Source organism: Arvicola amphibius, chromosome 5 (assembly GCF_903992535.2).
Source record: "Arvicola amphibius chromosome 5, mArvAmp1.2, whole genome shotgun sequence".
NCBI classification, from domain to species: Eukaryota; Metazoa; Chordata; class Mammalia; order Rodentia; family Cricetidae; genus Arvicola; species Arvicola amphibius.
Window position 1 is genome coordinate 19,911,273 of NC_052051.1, and position 18,499 is coordinate 19,929,771.

The 18,499-nt window shown below is 46.0% G+C and overlaps 1 protein-coding gene across 4 annotated transcripts in view; it reads right to left on the reverse strand.

The window, feature by feature from the left end:
• Positions 1 to 8,727: 8,727 nt before the first annotated feature.
• Ralgapb (Ral GTPase activating protein non-catalytic subunit beta) overlaps positions 8,728 to 18,499 on the reverse strand; it is an 83,182-nt gene continuing 73,410 nt past the window's right edge. For all 4 annotated transcript variants that reach the window (XM_038329724.2, XM_038329722.2, XM_038329723.2 and 1 more), the window contains 4 exons: positions 15,258 to 15,366; positions 14,512 to 14,590; positions 13,362 to 13,510; positions 8,728 to 12,322 (listed from right to left, as the gene is read on the reverse strand). In XM_038329724.2, coding sequence (XP_038185652.1) covers positions 12,129 to 12,322; positions 13,362 to 13,510; positions 14,512 to 14,590; positions 15,258 to 15,366 — 531 coding nt within the window. In that variant the 3' untranslated portion in view covers positions 8,728 to 12,128. The remainder of the gene's footprint in view (positions 12,323 to 13,361; positions 13,511 to 14,511; positions 14,591 to 15,257; positions 15,367 to 18,499) is intronic.

The window sequence follows — 18,499 nt, forward strand, 5'->3', positions numbered from 1 at the left end:
GGTCTGACTACCGGAGGTCCCAGGAAGGCTCCTTGGTCCCCAGCGTTCTCTTCCCGCCATCCACTTGGGCCCAGATGATACCTAGACAAATATGCCAGGAATAAGAAGTGCTTGGGCTAGGAATGAAGTCAGTGAAGGATAAGAGCCATGGTGGATGGGGGAGGGGGGCCATCTGTAGACAGGCCGAGCCCTTTCATGAAGTTAAAACATTGTTTTCTTGCCCCGTTCATTGACTATGGGGCCCGTTAACAATGGACATGGATGATCTCTTGTTCCCAAACTGAGAATTTTGGATGGGGATGTGTGTGACTCAGTGGTACAGAGCTTGCCTAGTATGCTTGAGTCTTTGTGTTCAAACCCTAACACTAAGATACCAAAACAATTAAAGACAGCCATAGCAGGGAGTGAAATCAAGCACAGACTTCTGACCATGGGGCCTTGTGTGATTTCAACAATCACGAAGCCCACCCTGTGCACCAACCCATCACGTGGTTATGTGAGAGTTTTTCTGGGAAAAAGGTCTCACTTGGTGAGGCTGTGGCCCAGAAAAGTTAAGCAAGGGCTCTAAGGCACAGTGAGGGCTGGGTGAGGGGCACTGATTCACAGTTCCACCTCCACCAGCCATGTCAACTAGAGAGCAGGGCACTTGACCATGCTCACGGTCAGACAGCCGTGAGTGCGTCGCCAGGACCTGCAGTCATGGCTGGATGTGAAGGAGCCTGAGGTTGAGCCAAGAGGTGGTGGCTAGAGTCAGCTACCTGAGTCAGCTGTCCCTCTGTGTGGAGGGAGGTAGGAAAGAGAAGGGGACAAGGCCACTGGGTGCTGGGTGGCAATGGGAGTGGAGAATCCCACCCCAGACATGGAGAGCTTAAATGGGCAGATGACAGAGCTCAGAAGAAGATTAGCATGATGTTGACATGTATCCAGGAGTCACTGGCTGGAAATAGCATTAGCACCATGGGAATGGCTGCCAAGACTGTTCTGTGCTGACATTTTGTTTGTGACCTAACAGATAAAGCTTGCCTGGAGATCGGAGAAGCAGAGCAGCCAGTTACTAGTTCTTAGCTCTACTGAATCCTCAGACTGTAGGAGCCAGCCGTGATAAGCTAAATATGAACAGATCATCCAAAGAAAGTTCTTTACTTCCAACCATTATCACCTGCCAGTGTAGGACTCAGCCATCGACAAATTTAATGGAGGCCTGAGTCTTGGTAGTTTACCCTGAAGCAATACCTGGTTGCAGGAAGAACCACAAACTGAGATTACCTGAGCACCACCCAAGAACAGACCACCCAAAGGAAATGCCTAATGTTCCAACCGCTGTAGATAGGACACACTCACTCACCAGGACACCCCTAGACAAATGTCAGCCAATCAGGGGTTCTGAACCTCAGAAACCCCTTACCCCCACCTTTACTACTATAAAAACTCTACTCTGAGCTGGGGCTCTCCATTTATTCCAATACATTGGACATGTGGAGAGACCGAGTTTGCAAACTTGCATAAAATAAAGGCTCTTTGCATTTATATATGGGACTCGGTCTCCTTGTTGGCTTTTGGAGGATTTCGCGGATTTGGGCATAACACAGACTGAATGGGGTATCCTATCTCTTCAAATCCTCAGACTGAATGCCCTGAGTTCCTGTCTCCTCCCACCTAATACTCCTCTCTCTGCCCAGCCATATTCCTTCCTGTCTCCACCTCTCTAGTGTTGGGATTAAAGACATGTGACTCCCGAGTACTGAGATTAAAGGTGTGAGCCACCACTGCCTGGCTGTTTATCTTTGAGACTGAATCAACCTCCGTGTAGCCCAGGGTGGCCTTGAACTCACAGAGATTCTCTGCCTCTGTCTCCCTGTGTTAGGATTAAAGGTTTGTGCCACTACTGCCTGGCCTTTATGGCTAATTAGTGGCTAGCTCCACCCTTTGATCTTCAGGCAAGCTTTGTTACAGCAAAAAGTATCACCACACTCTTCCTCTGGTTAATTTTTTTTCAAGACAGGGTCTCTGTGTAGTCCTGGCTGTCCAAGAACCCACTCTGTAGACTAGCTGGCTTCCAACTCAGAGATCCACCTGCCTCTGCCTCTCAAGTTGCAGGGATTAAAGGCTTGCACCACCACCACTTGGCATTCTGGGTAAATTCCTTAACCTACCTGGTATTCCAAGTTCCCAGTGTATATGGAGATGAGACTATCCTTGCCATAGCTCTCACAATGAGAATGTAGAGGGGACACACTTAGCACATTCCAGGGCCATCAACCCAGGACGAAGACTGGTATCATGGGCTGTATTAAGAGGCTGTTTGTTCCTGGCTGCCCAGACTTGAAATAACCACTCAGAAACCATATTATTTGCAATACTGTTTGGCCAATAGCTTAAGCATATTTCTAGCCTGCTCTTATATCCTAAACTAACCCATCTCCATTAATCTGTGTATCGTCATGTGACTGTGGCTTACTGGCAAAGTTTCGGCATGTCGTCTGGAGGCAGCTCCATGGCTTCTCTCCTTGACTCTGCCTTCTTTCTCCCAGCAGTCAGTTTAGTTTTCCCTGCCTAGCTCTACTCTGACCTATCAACAGACCAAGGCAGTTTCTTTATTCATCAGTGGTATTCACAGCATACAGAGGGGAATCCCATGTCAGCCCACTATAGTTTTCTTCCCCCAGATGTGTGTGGCCTGAAGACTGCTCTCTTACAGAGACTATACCTCTGGGTTTAGCTAAACCTGTCTCTTCACCTGATGTGGGATTTCCCTCTGTATGCTGTGAATATCATTGGTTAATAAAGGAACTGCTTTGGGCCTATAGCAGAGTTATAGGGGACAGAGCTAGGTGGGGAAAACTAAACTAAACTGGGAGAAGGAAGGCAGAGTCAGTGAGAAGCCATGGAGCTGCCACTGGGGACAGTCACGCTGAAACTTTGCTGGTAGGCCACGACCTCGTGGTGATGCATAGATTAATGGAGATGGGTTAAATTTAAGATGTAAAAGTTAGCCAATAAGAAGCTAGAGCTAATGGGCCAAGCAGTGGTTTAATTAATACAGTAACTGTGTGATTATTTCAGTTCTGAGCAGCTGGGAACTAACAAGAGGCCTCCTCCAACATTCACCCAACTGTGTACCACAGACCCTGATTTCTCATGGTGGTTTGAATGGAAATGACACCAAAGGTTCACAGGGACTGGCACTATCGGGAGATGTGGCCCCGCTGGAGGAAGTGTGTCACTGGGCGGCGGGCTTTGAGTTTCAGAAGCTCAAGCCAGGCCTAGTGTATCTCAGTCTCTTCCTGCTGCCTGTGGGTCCAGATGTAGAACTCTCAGCTACCTCTCCAGCACCATGTCTGCCGGCATGCCACCATGCTTACCACCATGAGGATAATGGACCTAACCTCTGAACTGTAAGCCAGCCCCAATGAAATGTTCCTTTTTAGGAGTTGCCATGGTCATGGTGTCTCTTTACAGCAATAAAACGCTAAGACATTTCTTGTCCAGCTGTATACCATGGACCCTGCCTCCCTATCCAAATGTATGTAATAAGCATGTGCCACCCGAGCACCCAGATCAAGCTTTTCTATGTCTGTGTGACTGCCCTGTCTTCATATCCTCGCTGCCCCAGTCAGGTCACATCCCTGAAGCCATGCAGAGCATGGCAGGAGAGTCAGTTCTTCAGCATGACCAGGGCACAGGCCGTCCATACAGCAGGGCAGCCTGCCCCAGTGAGTCAGCTGCTGGCAGGCCCAAGGTCTTCCTGCAGTCTCCAATCCCCCACAAAGGACTTACCAGGTAGAACAGGCTCACCAGTGGTGCCTGTCCTCATAGTCACAGAATGTCTCCTCATGGCTAGACTCAGCAGGTCCTTTGGTCCAGGGCTCCCAGTTAAAACATAAATCTGAATAATCTTCCTTTGACTCTGTAGAGACAAGAAACGCTGAAGAGACCCCGAGCCACCGCCCTGTCCATCACTGATCTTCTAGGCCAGTCATTACCAAACATCTGTGGTTTGGACTGCTTGGTGGTGAACACGCATGTGAAGGAAAGAATTCCTAAGAGCACACACATGTATCATGAGAGGCCTGGGCGACTCAACCGCCACAGTCACTTCACAGGAGACCTGGTCCAGCCACTCGGTGGCACACCCGAAGCTGACGGACGCCTGACGTCCATCTGTATCTTTCAGAGTGTATGATGCTAGCAAACCACCTGGGGTTCCTGAGGCTGCAAGCCACCAACCGCCTTGGACCAGATCCCAGCACCAGGGCAGAGCACACAGAGAAACTAAGAGATAGAAGACAGCGATGCCAGGGTGCTGTCACCGCTGAGTGCCCGACTTCCCTGAAGATCAAAGGCAGAGGTAAGATGTCATCTCCAGAGAAGCCACCCAAAGTCACTGCTGTGCTTCCTTCCACACCGACACAGCTACCATTGACTCAGCGGCACTGGCTGAGCCTACAAGCACCTACTAGGTACCATGTACACAGGTCCTTGGCTCCCTGCAACAAGAGCACTAGATTTCATAAAGCCTTTCTTCAGCCTGAAAGTCGTGTACTGTGTACGGGGGTGTGGCTGCCTTCACTTTGTGGTTGGGGAAACTGACGTTCAGGCAGCCCTGAAATTTGTACCGATGACATTGCCCAGGCTGTGACCCTGGGCAGGTTGCCTCTTCCTGGCAAGCCTCAGTTTCCCCACGTGGGCAATGGGGACTCTTTACAGGATTCTCCTCAGGGTTGGAGGGAGACGGTATGCATCAGGCATTCAGTATAACTTCTAAGTGTTCAAAGTTAACTTGAGTCTAATCTATCAAGGAACCGATACTGGACTCCAGAGGGATAGGGGTTTGTTTTTGAAGGTCTGGTGTATCCCAGACTTCAGACTTGCTGAGGATGACATGACCCCCTCATTTCTACCTCCTGAGCGCTAGTGCCGAGAGTGCACCAGGTACCACCATGCCTGGCTTATCAAAACCATGGCTTCCTGCATGTTACATGGCACTCTATCAACTCACACCCCCAGCCAGAGACAGTTTCCAACAAGTCTTTGACTCCCCTAGCTGCCAGGCATAATGCCTGGGCGGGGCCCCAAGGGAGGGCCCTAGCTCACCCTGGAAGTGAGGTGAATTATGCTTAAAACATGTTTTTCAGAAACCCGAGGCCCTCTGAGGCTCTTGCCAGGAAACTGCCGTGAGACCATGAGCAGGCCAGACAAGAGGGATCATGGGGCAGGCCGTGCAGGGTGCTGCTCACATCGCCTCAGTAACTTGTGACCAGAGCTGGCAGCAAGCTGGGCATACTGTTGCCCAGTCAACCTAAGGTCACAGAGCCTAGAAACAGGGAAGAAAAGCCTCTGAGTTAAGAAGGATCTTTGGGGAGATAGGGTGCCTCTTGCCATATCCCAACCCTTCTGCCACCTAGCCTCTTTCATGGTCAGTTACGTTAGCCTTTAGTTCAGTGGCTCTCAACCTTCCTAACGCTATGACCCTTTAATACAGTTCCTCAAGCTGCGGTGAACCACGACCATAAAATTATTTTCATTGTTACTTCATCACTGTAATTTTGCTGCTGTTATGAACTGTAATGTAAGTATCTGACATGCAGGATGTCTGATGTGACCCCTGTGAGAGGAACGTGGCCCACAGGTTGAGAACTGCTTTACCCAGTCTTGCTAATGTGCTGCAGTCAGGACCATTGTCGACAAGCCTCCATGATCCTGTGTACCAGAGAAGGCCTGGCCAAAAACCAGAATAATGTGACCCCCCCCCCAAAAAAAAAACAACAAAGGCTGCTATGCCCAGCTGTTCACGATGTTTACAAAAGAACACGGGAAGGGTCCGAATAAAGCTGAGAGCCAGTCCGAGCTCTGCTCGGTACCTGAGCACCGTTTCCTAATTCAGCAGCTCACCCTGAGCACTAGCAGTGGCCCTGAGGGGCCACAGACAAGCAGACATGCATACGTGTCAATCAAACTCTGTTAAGAAACTCCCAACTGCCAGCATGCCAGTGCACACCTTTAATCCCAGCACTCAGGAGGCAGAGGCAGGCAGACCTGAGTCCAAGACCAGCCTGGTCTACATAGTGAATTCCAGGACAGCTGGGGCTGTCTAATAAGACCCTACCTCAAAAACAACAACAACAACAAAACGATAGGGAGGAAGGAAGGAAGGAAAAAACCTATTTCAACTGGAGCTGCATTTAAAATGCTGTGCTATTCCCCTTCTGTGCCCACTTCCAAAATGAAGAGACCAGCCTGGACTAGCTTACCTTGACTGAGTAAGAATCGTAACCAGAGGATCATCAAGAACAGCAGCAAAGCCATGGGCAGGCAGAGCCAGAACACCAGGAAAGAGAGCGTGAGGTCGTTCACCAGCGGCACCAGAGGGTACTTCATTGTGCACCTGTGGCCATGTGAAGCCACCTGGATTGAGCAGGCAGGCTGCCCCTGAGTGCCTGGCAGCTTGGCCAGGCTCTGCTTTCGGCCTAATTGTGACTTAACAGTGAGCGTGATGTAACAAGGAAGTCACAGTCCTCAGGCAGAGGAAGCTGAAGGGGTCTGGCTGGGAGACAGGCTGACTTCTGAGAAGGACGGCCAGGGCTGGACTAGCCCAGCAGCCACTGGGCTCGTGCGAGCCTCTGAGGGAACTGAGCAGTTCTAAACTCAGAGAAGCAGAAGGACAAACATTGGCCTACATAAGGTACTCGCCTACTCACAGTCAGTGTGGCCACAAACCAGCTAGGGCCCTGGCGCTGCTTCCAGTGGCACATACATACACACATGCATATGGCCGCACTTGTGGGACAAGGCACTGTAGGGAACGGAGGAAGCTCAGTGCTGGAAGGTAAGAGACTGGGGGAGCTCCAGCAACAGTTGCCGCATAGGAAAGGCAGGTACAGCATTGCCACACTGCCCACCTCCACAAGAGCCTAACATCTGGCTTTTATGTTTAAAACAGGAGATAGGGGAGGGGGATAAAATGCTTATCCCACAAATATGAGGCCCAGAGTTGGAGGGTCTCCAGAATGCACAGAAAGGTGGGTTTGTCAGCCTTCCTGTAATCCCAGCAAAGGCAGGGAATCCTAGAGCCAAGCTGGCTAGCCAGAATAGCCGAAACGCCAAGCTCCATCCAGCCAAAGACCTTGTCCTAATATATAGAGATGAGGAGGAAAACACTTTGGGTGCATCTGCCCCTCCAAACACAGATGGGATCAGACTTTGTTAGAATGTTGTAGGCTAAATCTGTCAGGCCACACACTGAGCCACCACTTAAGACTTAACATTATTTTGAAGCTTCCTCTACTTACCCTTATTAGGAGTTTTAGCAAGGGACTTCTAAAACTTGCCCCCTTGTCTTGGTGGGGCAAGACAACACCTATCATCCTCCCACCTGGCCTGGACTTACATTTGTGGCAGGAAGTGGGCATTGGGGTTAGGGGAAGTCTGTAATAAACTGGCCTGTGCACAGTCTTCAAAAGATTAACGGGGCTGGGAGGTACGTTAAACATGCCAGTTCCTAGGCTCACCCTCCTTCATTGAGGCTGTACCCCTGCGGTTGAGTAATGACTGGGCGGGAGGCAGGCATGATGTGGGAGAACACAGCATCTCAGAGTGGAAGAGCACAGGCTGAAGTCAGGGTCGTCCTAGACTGGGAAGCTGATGCATCAAAATTGGGTTAGAGGGCACATCATGGAGGAGGACACCAGTCTACAGAGAAGGGGAACCAGGCCAGGTTGAGTGGACCCACAGAAGGAGTCTGGGTAAACAGGATTCAAACGTGCACTTAAGAACAGGATGCTGGCAGGCTGTGGACAAAGCAGGGGCCAGAGGCCAGAGGCCAGAAAAGGAGCAGTCGGGGCTGGGGTTTCTAGGTGCCGGGTCAGTATGGAGTTGTGTTGGAGAGCTGAGCTACAGAGGTGGAAAAACTTGAATGCTTATATTTTTGGCTATCTATGAAACTTTCGCAAAATGGGGCCACTGAAGTCAGCTTCTTCTGCCAACTGGCCCAGCTGTAGGTCCTGTGCTGGCAGGTAGAGCTGGATAAGAAGGGAGAAGGCGGCTCTGGGTCCTAGGCAGCTCACATGCAGCAGGACGACAGCTTTGTGGAGTTGGTGCCAGGCTCGAGGGGTGGCTCCGGGTGCAGGCAGGCATATTAACAACTCTCACTTATGTGTCCAAGATTCGCCAGCCCATCATCTATGACCCAGGCTCACGGCCCCAACATGTTTCTTGTAAAGCCCTCTGAGCCAACCAGTGCAAAGGGGCAGTGAGGGCATAGGTGACCTCTGTGCCCTCCCCATCTGGGAATGGCCTTTCTTTTCTCTACAGACAGAAAACCCCAGGACTCACTCCTTCCCCAACTTCCAGCCGTTGTATCTTAATTCTACACACTCCTGCCAGCATTAGAAGGGCATGTCCTTTTCCCTTAAAATTAGCCCAATTTTGAGTATTTCAGGAAAACTAAAAAACCTAGAGTGAAAACCTAGATTAGTTAAAACTGAGCAGACCCTCCTGGAGAGAGTGACTTAAGAATGACCAAGCAGGAGCCAGCCCCGTGGCCTGTAACCAAAAGGACACACCAAGTTATTAGATAAGAAGCTCCTTAAAATTTAATTGACTGCGTGTATTACATTCAATATCCCGTGGGTTTCTTGTGGACGGAGGACAGGCATAAATACGAACCTCTGCACCTTCTTCCCAGGCTAGCGCAGATCCAACACAGGCAGCGAGGGACACAGGCACACCTTCATATTTACATCTCCTTTACTTTACAGATCAGTGGCAGAAATATTTACAGAAAATACAATAGGAAAAAGATCCCATCTTGGCAATATACCGAAATTCATACAAACTGTAAATATGGTTTCGAGCAAATAAGGATACTTAGATTTTAGCCACAACTGCCAAGCCCTTCAGAGGAAGATGCGTTGGTCACTGTGGGGACAAAGAACTTGATTTGCTTCAACAAATAGGTATTGGGCGCCTACCGTATGCAAGGCACTGTGGAATCCCAAATTACACATTTCCTCTCATCACTAAAAAACTTGTCTGAAGAACAAGGGTGGCTATTCTGAGAAAACACTATGCAGTGCCCGGTTCTGCCAGCAGTGAGACCAGTGACTCCACTGCCAGGTGGATCCCTCAGGAAGAGGGGATGTGAGGGAGTGCTGAGAACAGACCAGCGGATGCCAATGGTCACTGTTAACACCAAAGATCCGGCCTGAACAGGCTTTAAATGCTAATGGACAAGTGATGCCAGGAGAGTGTCAAATGTCCTCTAAGACAGTTGTCACCACCTACCCAGCTCTGCCCAAGGCTGACTCTGTAGGGGAAGTTCCACTTCTCAATAGGAATACACCTTGGAAAACTCATCACTGTAGAGGTCAGCCTGCAGAACCCGATTCTCCCCTAATGCAGACAGGGAGCCGTTCTTCCAGGCTGTCCTACTACCTGTGAGCCAGACACCGACAGGGCCAGCCAAAGTGTAGGTGTTTTTATGGGTGAGCCCCATGATGGAGCTACCCTAAGATCGGGGAGCTGAAGAGGGAGATGCTCATGTACACATGTGCACGGCACATGCATCTGTATGGCCGGGAGGGCTGCCCTACCACTGGAGCTCTTCTGTTCAAGGAGCCAAAGGCCGGGAGGTCTTAAGAGGAAACTCAGACAAATGGGAAAGGTGGCAGCAAGGTTTGAAGAGGTTAAGAGCCCTGCCTCCTGTGCTCCCAGGCAAAGGCGCAATCCCCCACTCCCGCCCCCAGTTTCAGAAGTGAACAGGAGGGGGCTGCCAGCCTAAATACCCTTAGCAAATGTTTTCCTCTTTCAGAGTGCCTAGGCATCCAAGTACAGCAACCGAACAGTTTAAACCACAGTCCAGATTGGTTCCAGTGTTTCCTCAAAGTTTCTGAGCCTGTGTGGGCAAATTTATCAAGTGAACTTCTAAGATTATTGTAAGTACTAAGTATGTTCCTCTGACAAGATTCTGTTCAAAGTGATCTTAGCGCAGGCAGGAGGGTGAACTCAATGAGCAGGATTCCAAACCACACTCTGAGACCCAAGGCTCTTATCACACCCTTTGGTAGGTAGATGGTGTGTGGAGCAGAAGGAACCAGTGAGGGGGTACATCCCAAGTTCTGTTGGCTATACACACTAGGGCTTCCCTCCCTTCTTGGGGAATCACCATGTACCCCAGATTTCAAACTACATCTGCCATTGTTGTTCTCTTACCAAAGTTATCAAAAGTACAAAGAATTAGAAATTAGAGCCAACCGAAGGGGAAGGGCCAGAAAGCCCACCCCAACACATAAATCCCATAGGTCATCTTTCTGGTATCATTTAAACAATACCCAGAGTAGGAAAGAAGTACATCTTTATCAGTTATCTGTAGCCTCTGGAATGTTCTAAGTTGCACATGTATGTACAGATTCTTTATTCACCTCACACAGAACAAGAAATGAAGTGTCAGTCTGGAAGGATCTTAAAGGCTGTTCAATTTCACCTCTTCTTGCTGAATTACTAGAATATTTTTAGGGAAAACCTCACTACTAATTTTTACCATTTCTTACCCCATGGTATCACCTGAAGACATTAGATTATTGCCTGACTTTAAAAAAAAAAAAATCAAAGACAGAACACTATGCCTTGAATGGAAACTGGACTCACAGTGGGGAGGAAGAGGATGACACCAAGGACAGGAAGACTGGAGGAGGGAGGGGTCTGTACCTGAGTAGAGAAAAAAAGGGGGTTGTGGCAAACTTCAGCCTACGGGATGCTATACCCATGGTTCTTGCTCAGGGACCGCAGAACACATACTTCTAGAATGGAGGCACCTGCACAGAGGAGCAGGTATAACACTGCCCCTAATATCCTAGGAAAAGAGCAAAACCTCAAACCAAACAGTAGACCCTGATCTGCAGATTTTAACGACAACGGGGGAACAGCCCTGTTAATCTCTGATTTTTCCTCTTTGGACTATAAATGTCACTTGTTTTCTAAGACAAATAATCTTACTGTAGGAGTAAGAACATAAAAATTGGAATAGACTGAACACTGTAACAGAAGTCCTAAAACAGTTTGGTTCTGGCCACCTCCTATGCTTAGTCCCTTGCAGAAAAACAACAGTCAAGTGACTGAAATATTCCAGAGTCCTGGCAGAGACTTGTACCTTCACCTGGCTAAGGCCAGGAAACATAACAGCAGCTGCTACCTAATGCAGATGACACTGATTCTGTGGATTGTGAAGCAGGTGCTCTCTAAAGAGCTGAGTGAGTGGCAGTGGGAATCTTCCTCCTGAACCACAAATAGAACCCTCCAAGAATTACTGCAGCTTGCTGCTTGGTCCTGAAATAATTTTCAGCCTGTTGTGAACTCCCATTATTGGTGTTTAATCAAGGAACCATGTCTACCTACCATACGCCAGCGAACTGAGCAGCAGTGGAGAACGGAGGCGTCACTGCTCACTCAGCTTTTCACCCCACACACGACTAACAGCCATTAGCGTGCACAGCTGTGCCTCCACCTCCATCTGTCTGCTAAGAAGCTGAGGCCATATGACAGACCTCCACAGCAGAGAGAGGGACAACTATGCTTAAACATGGAGAAAAAAATAGGAAATATTTTAATGTCAGACTCATCTGAGTAAAACCCTTTATGTTTCACCCGTCAGTATGACAGGTAACAAACAGATCGAAACAAGCACAAAGCTGCTACCTCCTCCTTCACGGTGTCAACATGAGCCTTAAAAAGTTCTGGAAGGTTCTGAGACTGATTTTAATTTTGAATACACCCTCCTAAAAAGCGAGGTATAATCTATCTTCAGCTCCTACCTTGCAAGCCTGTTGACACTACCAATGCATGTATTTAACTGATGCATAAAAGCCTTTATCCTCAAAAGGCTTATATTTTACTAAAATTGTCACTTTAAAAGAAAGTTTATGGCTAAAATGCTTGTTGTCCTTTTCAGCAGGAGTGTGACTGTGCAAGGTCCATCATCAGAAAGCAGGCGGTCCTCGAGCCAGTGGCTTCCCATCGTGGTTCTGGTGATTCAACAGTGAGTTCTTGGGAGTGATTCGCTTCCGTTTTTCAGGACTGTCTTGCTTTGATGTCAGAGCCCATTCTGCAGTCCACTGCCCTGCACAGACTGTGCTCTAAGAGCTGCAGTTCTTGAGCCCAACCTCCTGGAAAAGGGCAGTATAAAACTCTGGCTCCAGCTGCTTATTCCGGTATTTGTTGACAATGTCAGTGATTTTCTGTTTCCGACGGACATGTGGTGGACTGTAGGAATCACTCTCCAGTCTCTTTCTTCTACAAATATTTATTACAGTCTGCCGCACCAGAAAGCCTTGAAGACAGGTGAGAATAACTGTCAGTAAGCTGTCAGGTGAGCTATGTTCAGGGCACCCATTTTCTCAACACGGCAACTCTTTCACTGCAATCCCATGGTTTCCCACCTCAGAGACAAACACAGCACCAAGACAAAACTGCTGAGAGAGACGTTAGCTCAGGACCAGAGTCAAAGCCTGCTCTTCCACAGCCCATGTTCTGTTTTCCTCTTTAGTTAGGTAGTTAATTGATTCAGTTAGTGAAGGCCTTTTTATATTACCAGATGAAAGCTTAAACAGCAGCGTTTTCTACACGCAGTGGCTACTAAGACCACGTCCTTACTTGTGCTTTATCAAAGTGTTAAAGCAGGCAAACAGCGACACAGTTGCTGGCATCCTATGCTACAATAACCTCCAACCCACAGCCATACATGGAGCCTATCTAAATTCAGTGGGACACACACCATAAAATGTTGACAGGGCCTCAGTAGAACAAAGATGAATGAGGCAATGATGGAGGACCCTCATTAGTTAATAAAGAAACTGCCTTGGCTTTTTGATAGGGCAGGATTTAGATAGGTGGAGTAGACAGAACAGGATGCTGGGAAGAAGGGAAGTTGGTCAGATGCTTCAGGCAATCGCCAGGACTCTCCTCAGTGAGCCAGTCGCCATGAAGCCAGCCACCAGGTCAGACATGCTGAATCTTTCCCAGTAAGACACCACTTCGTGGTGCTACACAGATGATTAGAAATGGGTTAATCAAGATGTGAGAATTAGACAGTAAGAGGCTGGAATTAATGGGCCAGGCAGTGTTTAAATGAATACAGTTTGTGTGTTGTTATTTCTGGGGCTAAGCTAGCTATGCGGGAGCCGGGCGGGATGAAAAGCAGGCCTGCCCGCAGCTCCTCACTACAAGGCAACGTACTGTGAAGTGAAAAAGGACTAAAATTTATCAAATACATCTACGAGATTATCAAAGAATAAGAATAAAATAAAATTTAAAGGTGAAGGAAAAAAAGAAAGTCAGGACCGCTGTCCTTCAGGACACAAAGCACTTACCCAGGGCTCGCCGGCTGACAATCATCCCGTCAACAAGGGGGATGACCATGTTAAATTTTCCAGTGGCTCCTTGGATTTTTATCCGGAACAATCCAGTGTTTAAAGGGTGGATGAAGATTACTGGGACTTCTTTTTCAAGAGTTGTAGATCTTAGAAAAGATAAGTCCTTTTAGTTCAGACACAAGAATCTTTTCTATGAGGTGTAAGAACACGTATCAGGGCCTGGGACCTGTTGTCAGCATGGCTGCTACATGTCAAGACAGAGCCCAGAGTATAAGCAGTAACAGCAAAAGCCCAATATGGGAATTATACATACGTATAAGTTAGGCATAAAAAGATAAATTCTTCTACATAATAGAATTTATCTGAAGAACATAAAATAAAGTCAGAGATTACAATGTCCTTAAATATGGAAACAGGAAGGTTTTTGGTGGAAAAATACAAAATTTCATTTATGCAGATCAAGTAAGTCCTAGAAGTCAAGTGTTCATTATACCGAGTAAGGCTGTAATACTGTATTACATTATTAAAAGTCTAAGAGAGCAAAGCAAATAGTAATAATAATAATAACAACAACAACAACAAATGGTCTCAAAAACAAAAAAATAATAAATTATAGGTACTGTGGGTGGTATGAGACTTCTAGAGGTGATAATGTATGTTTACAGGATATAGTGGTGATGGTTTCATATGTAAAATATACCTCCAAATTTATGACTGAACATGCCAAATATGTATAACTTTTTGTATAACAATTGTATTTCAATAAGTTAAGTTTTTAATTTTGTTTTGTCCTGAGCATTTCACATGCTGGCTTTTCCCCTCTTCAGAGCTCCTGGGAAGACTGGAAAACCAAAGAATAGCTTACAGCTGTATTTACTAGTCTATCACATATTTAAACATGGGAAAAGGGGCCTCAGAAATGCCATCTTGCCAGTCCTTTCTTTGATTCTTTAAAAATTTTTTTTTAAAATTTGGATCTTCTGCAAGAACAAGTGTTCTTAACCACCAAGCCATCTCTCCAGGTCCTGATTCTTTCCTTATTTGCCTTTAACCACTGTTTGACTATAATTCTTTATTCTTTTATTAAGCATAACCAACAGATACAAACAGACATGCTGATAAACTCAAGCAAAGAAGAGGACAATACCTCAGAGAAGTGCTACTGTTAGCAGTGGTTTCCACACCAGTGCTGACCTCTGTCATCAGATCTGATAGGGGAAAGTTTTCTAGAAAACAACAACATTACAGTTACCACCGCCTGATTTTCCCGAATTCATTTCCTAACCTCTTCACAGGCAGCAACAAGTACCATCTGTGCTGCACCACAGTGTAGAACCCTAATGACTCCCCACATAAAAACAGCTGTCTTTCACAATGCTTGGCCAAGTGCACCGAAAGCAGAGGGCTTTCAGAGAATATGGCCTGTGGCTGTGAGGGTGTGGTTAGAAGCAGAACGACACTTTCCTATAAACCCTGAGCTGGACAGGGTGCTAAGCTAAGCACGCATTTCTGATGCTCTTAAGTCACATGAATATCCTAAGAAACTTATCCATGGCAGAACTTTTAAGGACAAAGGAAGCAATTATATAAAAAATGAGACCACCTGTGCACATGGAAAGATGGCCCAGAGCTCCTGGGAAGGCTGGGAACACTAACTAGGAAACAAACAAAACAGTTAATGGCTTTGTATCTACTAATCTATCAAATATTCATAACTAGAAAAGAAGGGTCACAAGTATGCCCAATTAACAGGTTTCTTGAAATGGGTAGAGAGGCTGGAATACAAACCCAGGTTTATGAACTGCAAGTCTCTGTACCCGCCCTTTTCAGACATTTGGTAGGTCACTGGCAACTTAATCGTTCTTAGAGAAAACCTTTTTCCTCATACAGTACCTATATCATCGTAGCGTTCCACCCAGACTACAGACACTCTTGTCTCAGGTCCAAGGGGAGGCACAGGGCGACCCTGAGGCAGCTTCTTCATTCTGGAACTGGGACTAAGCTATATGACAGAAAAGGAGAAAGACATTTTTTGTTTTGTTTTGTTTTCTGAGACAGGGTTTCTGTGTGTAGCCCTAGCTGTCCTGGAACTAGCTCTTGTAGACCACGCTGGCCTAGAACTCACATAGATCCGCCTGCCTCTGCCTCTCTAGTGCTGGGATTAAAGGTGTGTGTCACCACTGTCCAGCATGATACAACTTTTTTTTTAAACAGGCATGCCTTTCTATTTTTTTTTTTGATTTATTTATTTATTATGGATACAACATCCTCCCTCCATGTATGCCCGCATGCCAGAAGAGGGCACCGGATCTCATTACAGATGGTTGTGAGCCACCATGTGGTTGCTGGGAATTGAACTCAGGACCTCTGAAAGAGCAGCCAGTGCTCTTAACCACTGAGCCATCTCTCTAGCCCATGATACAACTTTTACGTATCAAAGGAATACTGAACAATTACTATTTGCATAAGAAGCAATAAAATTTGCATGTCATGTTTTAACAAAGGTTTAAAAAGAGATTACTATGTAGCTGAGGTTGGCCCTGAAGTCATGATCTTCTGCTTTTACCACTTGAATACAAGAATTACAGGTATGTTTAACGATGCCTGGCTCACCCAATCAGCTTGAAGTTTCTATGCAAGGTTAGCAGACTATGTGAATGCCCTTTAGCACACTGGCACTCTAAACCATACCACTTGCATGACACACATAAAACTATGTTTGTGCTAATAACCTCAACAGAGCTCCTATGTGCAGGAGAGAGAATTCCATAGTTAAATTTAATTTTAAAACTAAAACTGCTTTATTAGGATAGAAACAGGTATATCAAATATCTTACCAAATGACCAGAGTCCATGACAAGCCCCCAGATTCTTTTTTTACATAAATAGTATTTATCTATTTGTTTGTTTGTATGTTTGTTTATTATGTATATAATATTCTGTCTGTGTGTATGTCTGCAGGCCAGAAGAGGGCACCAGACCCCATTACGGATGATTGTGAGCCACCATGTGATTGCTGGGAATTGAACTCAGGACCTTTGGAAGAGCAGGCGATGCTCTTAATCGCTGAGCCACTTCTCCAGCCCAAGATTCTTATTTCTATCCGGCAGAACAGAAAATGAGGATTTCTCTCAAACAAATCCAAGCATATCCAGAAACTACTCTCATAGCAGAGTAGTTTTTAATAAGCTAATATCTTTATCTCTGAGCTGTGGCCCAAGACTGTTATGTCTTCTGTGTTTAGGTCAGGTTTCTGTAGATCACCTACTTTTTGACTCCTTAAAGTAATCTTAATTACATCCCCAAACTCCCTTTGCCATTAATCATACACAATCATTGGGTATGTTAAGAAAAATCCTCTCTGCCGGTGCACTGAAATCCAATCAGGCCAAATCAAACTGAATTAGAATGCCCATGTTTCAATAATACAGCACTCTCAGGTGGACAAGAGCATAGTAGGGAAACAGAATGTGATGTTAAATTGGGAACATCACCCCAACCCCTGGCATCCATCCCAGCCCCCAGACTGGGACTACAAATCCCAGCATGCCAGGTCCCGACCCCTCCCACAGGGTATTTAAGTGGGCACCCAGAGGAGGAACACGTGGTCCCAGGTTTTGCAAGTGTTCCCTGGTTTTCTGTCTCCCTGACATGCTCTCGGCCACCCGAGAGTGCTGCATTTATTAAAACATGGGCATTTTAATTTGGTTTAATCTGTTTTGATTGGATTTCTGTGCGCCAGCAGAGAGGATTTTTCTTAACAGGGTACGTATCATATTCACAGGTTTTCATAACAGATGAGAAAGACACAGAGCAAGGATCACTGGGTGTCATCTTCAAACCTTGGTCAATACAATGGCATTCTTTTCTGCAGTCCTGCTAAACTCACTTAGATTCCAATGGAGATTCCTTAAGGTTTCCTGTACATGGTCAAGCCATCGGCAAATAACAGTTTTACTGTTTGCTTTCTGATTTTTATGCATTTTGTCTTACTTCTCTGTGTTAGATTTCTACTTCTCCACCAAGAAGCAGGAGAAAGAGGTCTCCTCCACCTGTAGACAGGATGCTAGCTGTTGTTTAGTCAATGTGCTTTATTAAGTTAAAGAGGCTCACTTCTGTTCAGGGTGCTGAGACTGTCTCCTCACTGGCAAGTGTTAAACAGGTTTTTTGGTTTATTTTCTAATCTGAAAAGAATACACGATAAAAAGCAAGATGCTTTAAGAGGGTTAGGGCAAGCCGCCACTGAATGTCTGTATTCTCTATTTCTTTCAAACTGTGTTCTATGAGGCCTCTTAACCTACTGAAGTTTAAAATCAGTCTATTATTAGGAGTCATTATAACTTGATACTTTTGCTAAATAATTTTAATAGTGGAGACCTTTCTTAAGCATGTATCTATGATAAAAAATAATCTTCATAGTTATACCTACTGATGCAGCTGTGGCAGAAGTAGTTTAAGGCTTGCCTAGGCTACACAATGTGTTCCAGGTCATCTGGGGCAACTTAGTAGATCCTGTCTCAAAATAAAAATAAGAAGACTGGGAATATAGCTTAATGGGAGAACATCTGGCTGCATGTGTAAGTCTTTAAGCTTAACCCCAGTACTGGGGGCAGAGCACGGGGGAGTAATAACTTTAACTTTGGAATGAACCAAACCAAAATCCTATTTATTCCTGAATTTATATTCAGGAATGACTTTGGTCAGATTTACACTTCATCTTTTTTATTATTTGTTTGAAATCAATCAGCCTGATCATGTGTTTTTGTTACCATTTCAGTCATTTTTCAATAAAGATGAAGAAAATAATTAAGAAATAAAATCGGCTGATAAGTATAAAAGCACAAGATTTTCGTATGCAGTAGCAGTTGTGTGTCATACTCAATTGGTTTAGTTATAAACAGTAGCCCCCACCCCACCTTTATCCATGGGGATACATTCAAAGACTCTCCATGGGTTCTTGAAACCACAGTTACTACCCAATCCTATACATATTCTTTTCTAGTGTACAACTACACACACACAGAGAGAGAGAGAGAGAGAGAGAGAGAGAGAGAGAGAGAGAGAGAGAAAGGAGAAACACTCTTGAAGTAAATGTAACAACAGTAATAAAACAGAACAAATAAAGTATATTTCAA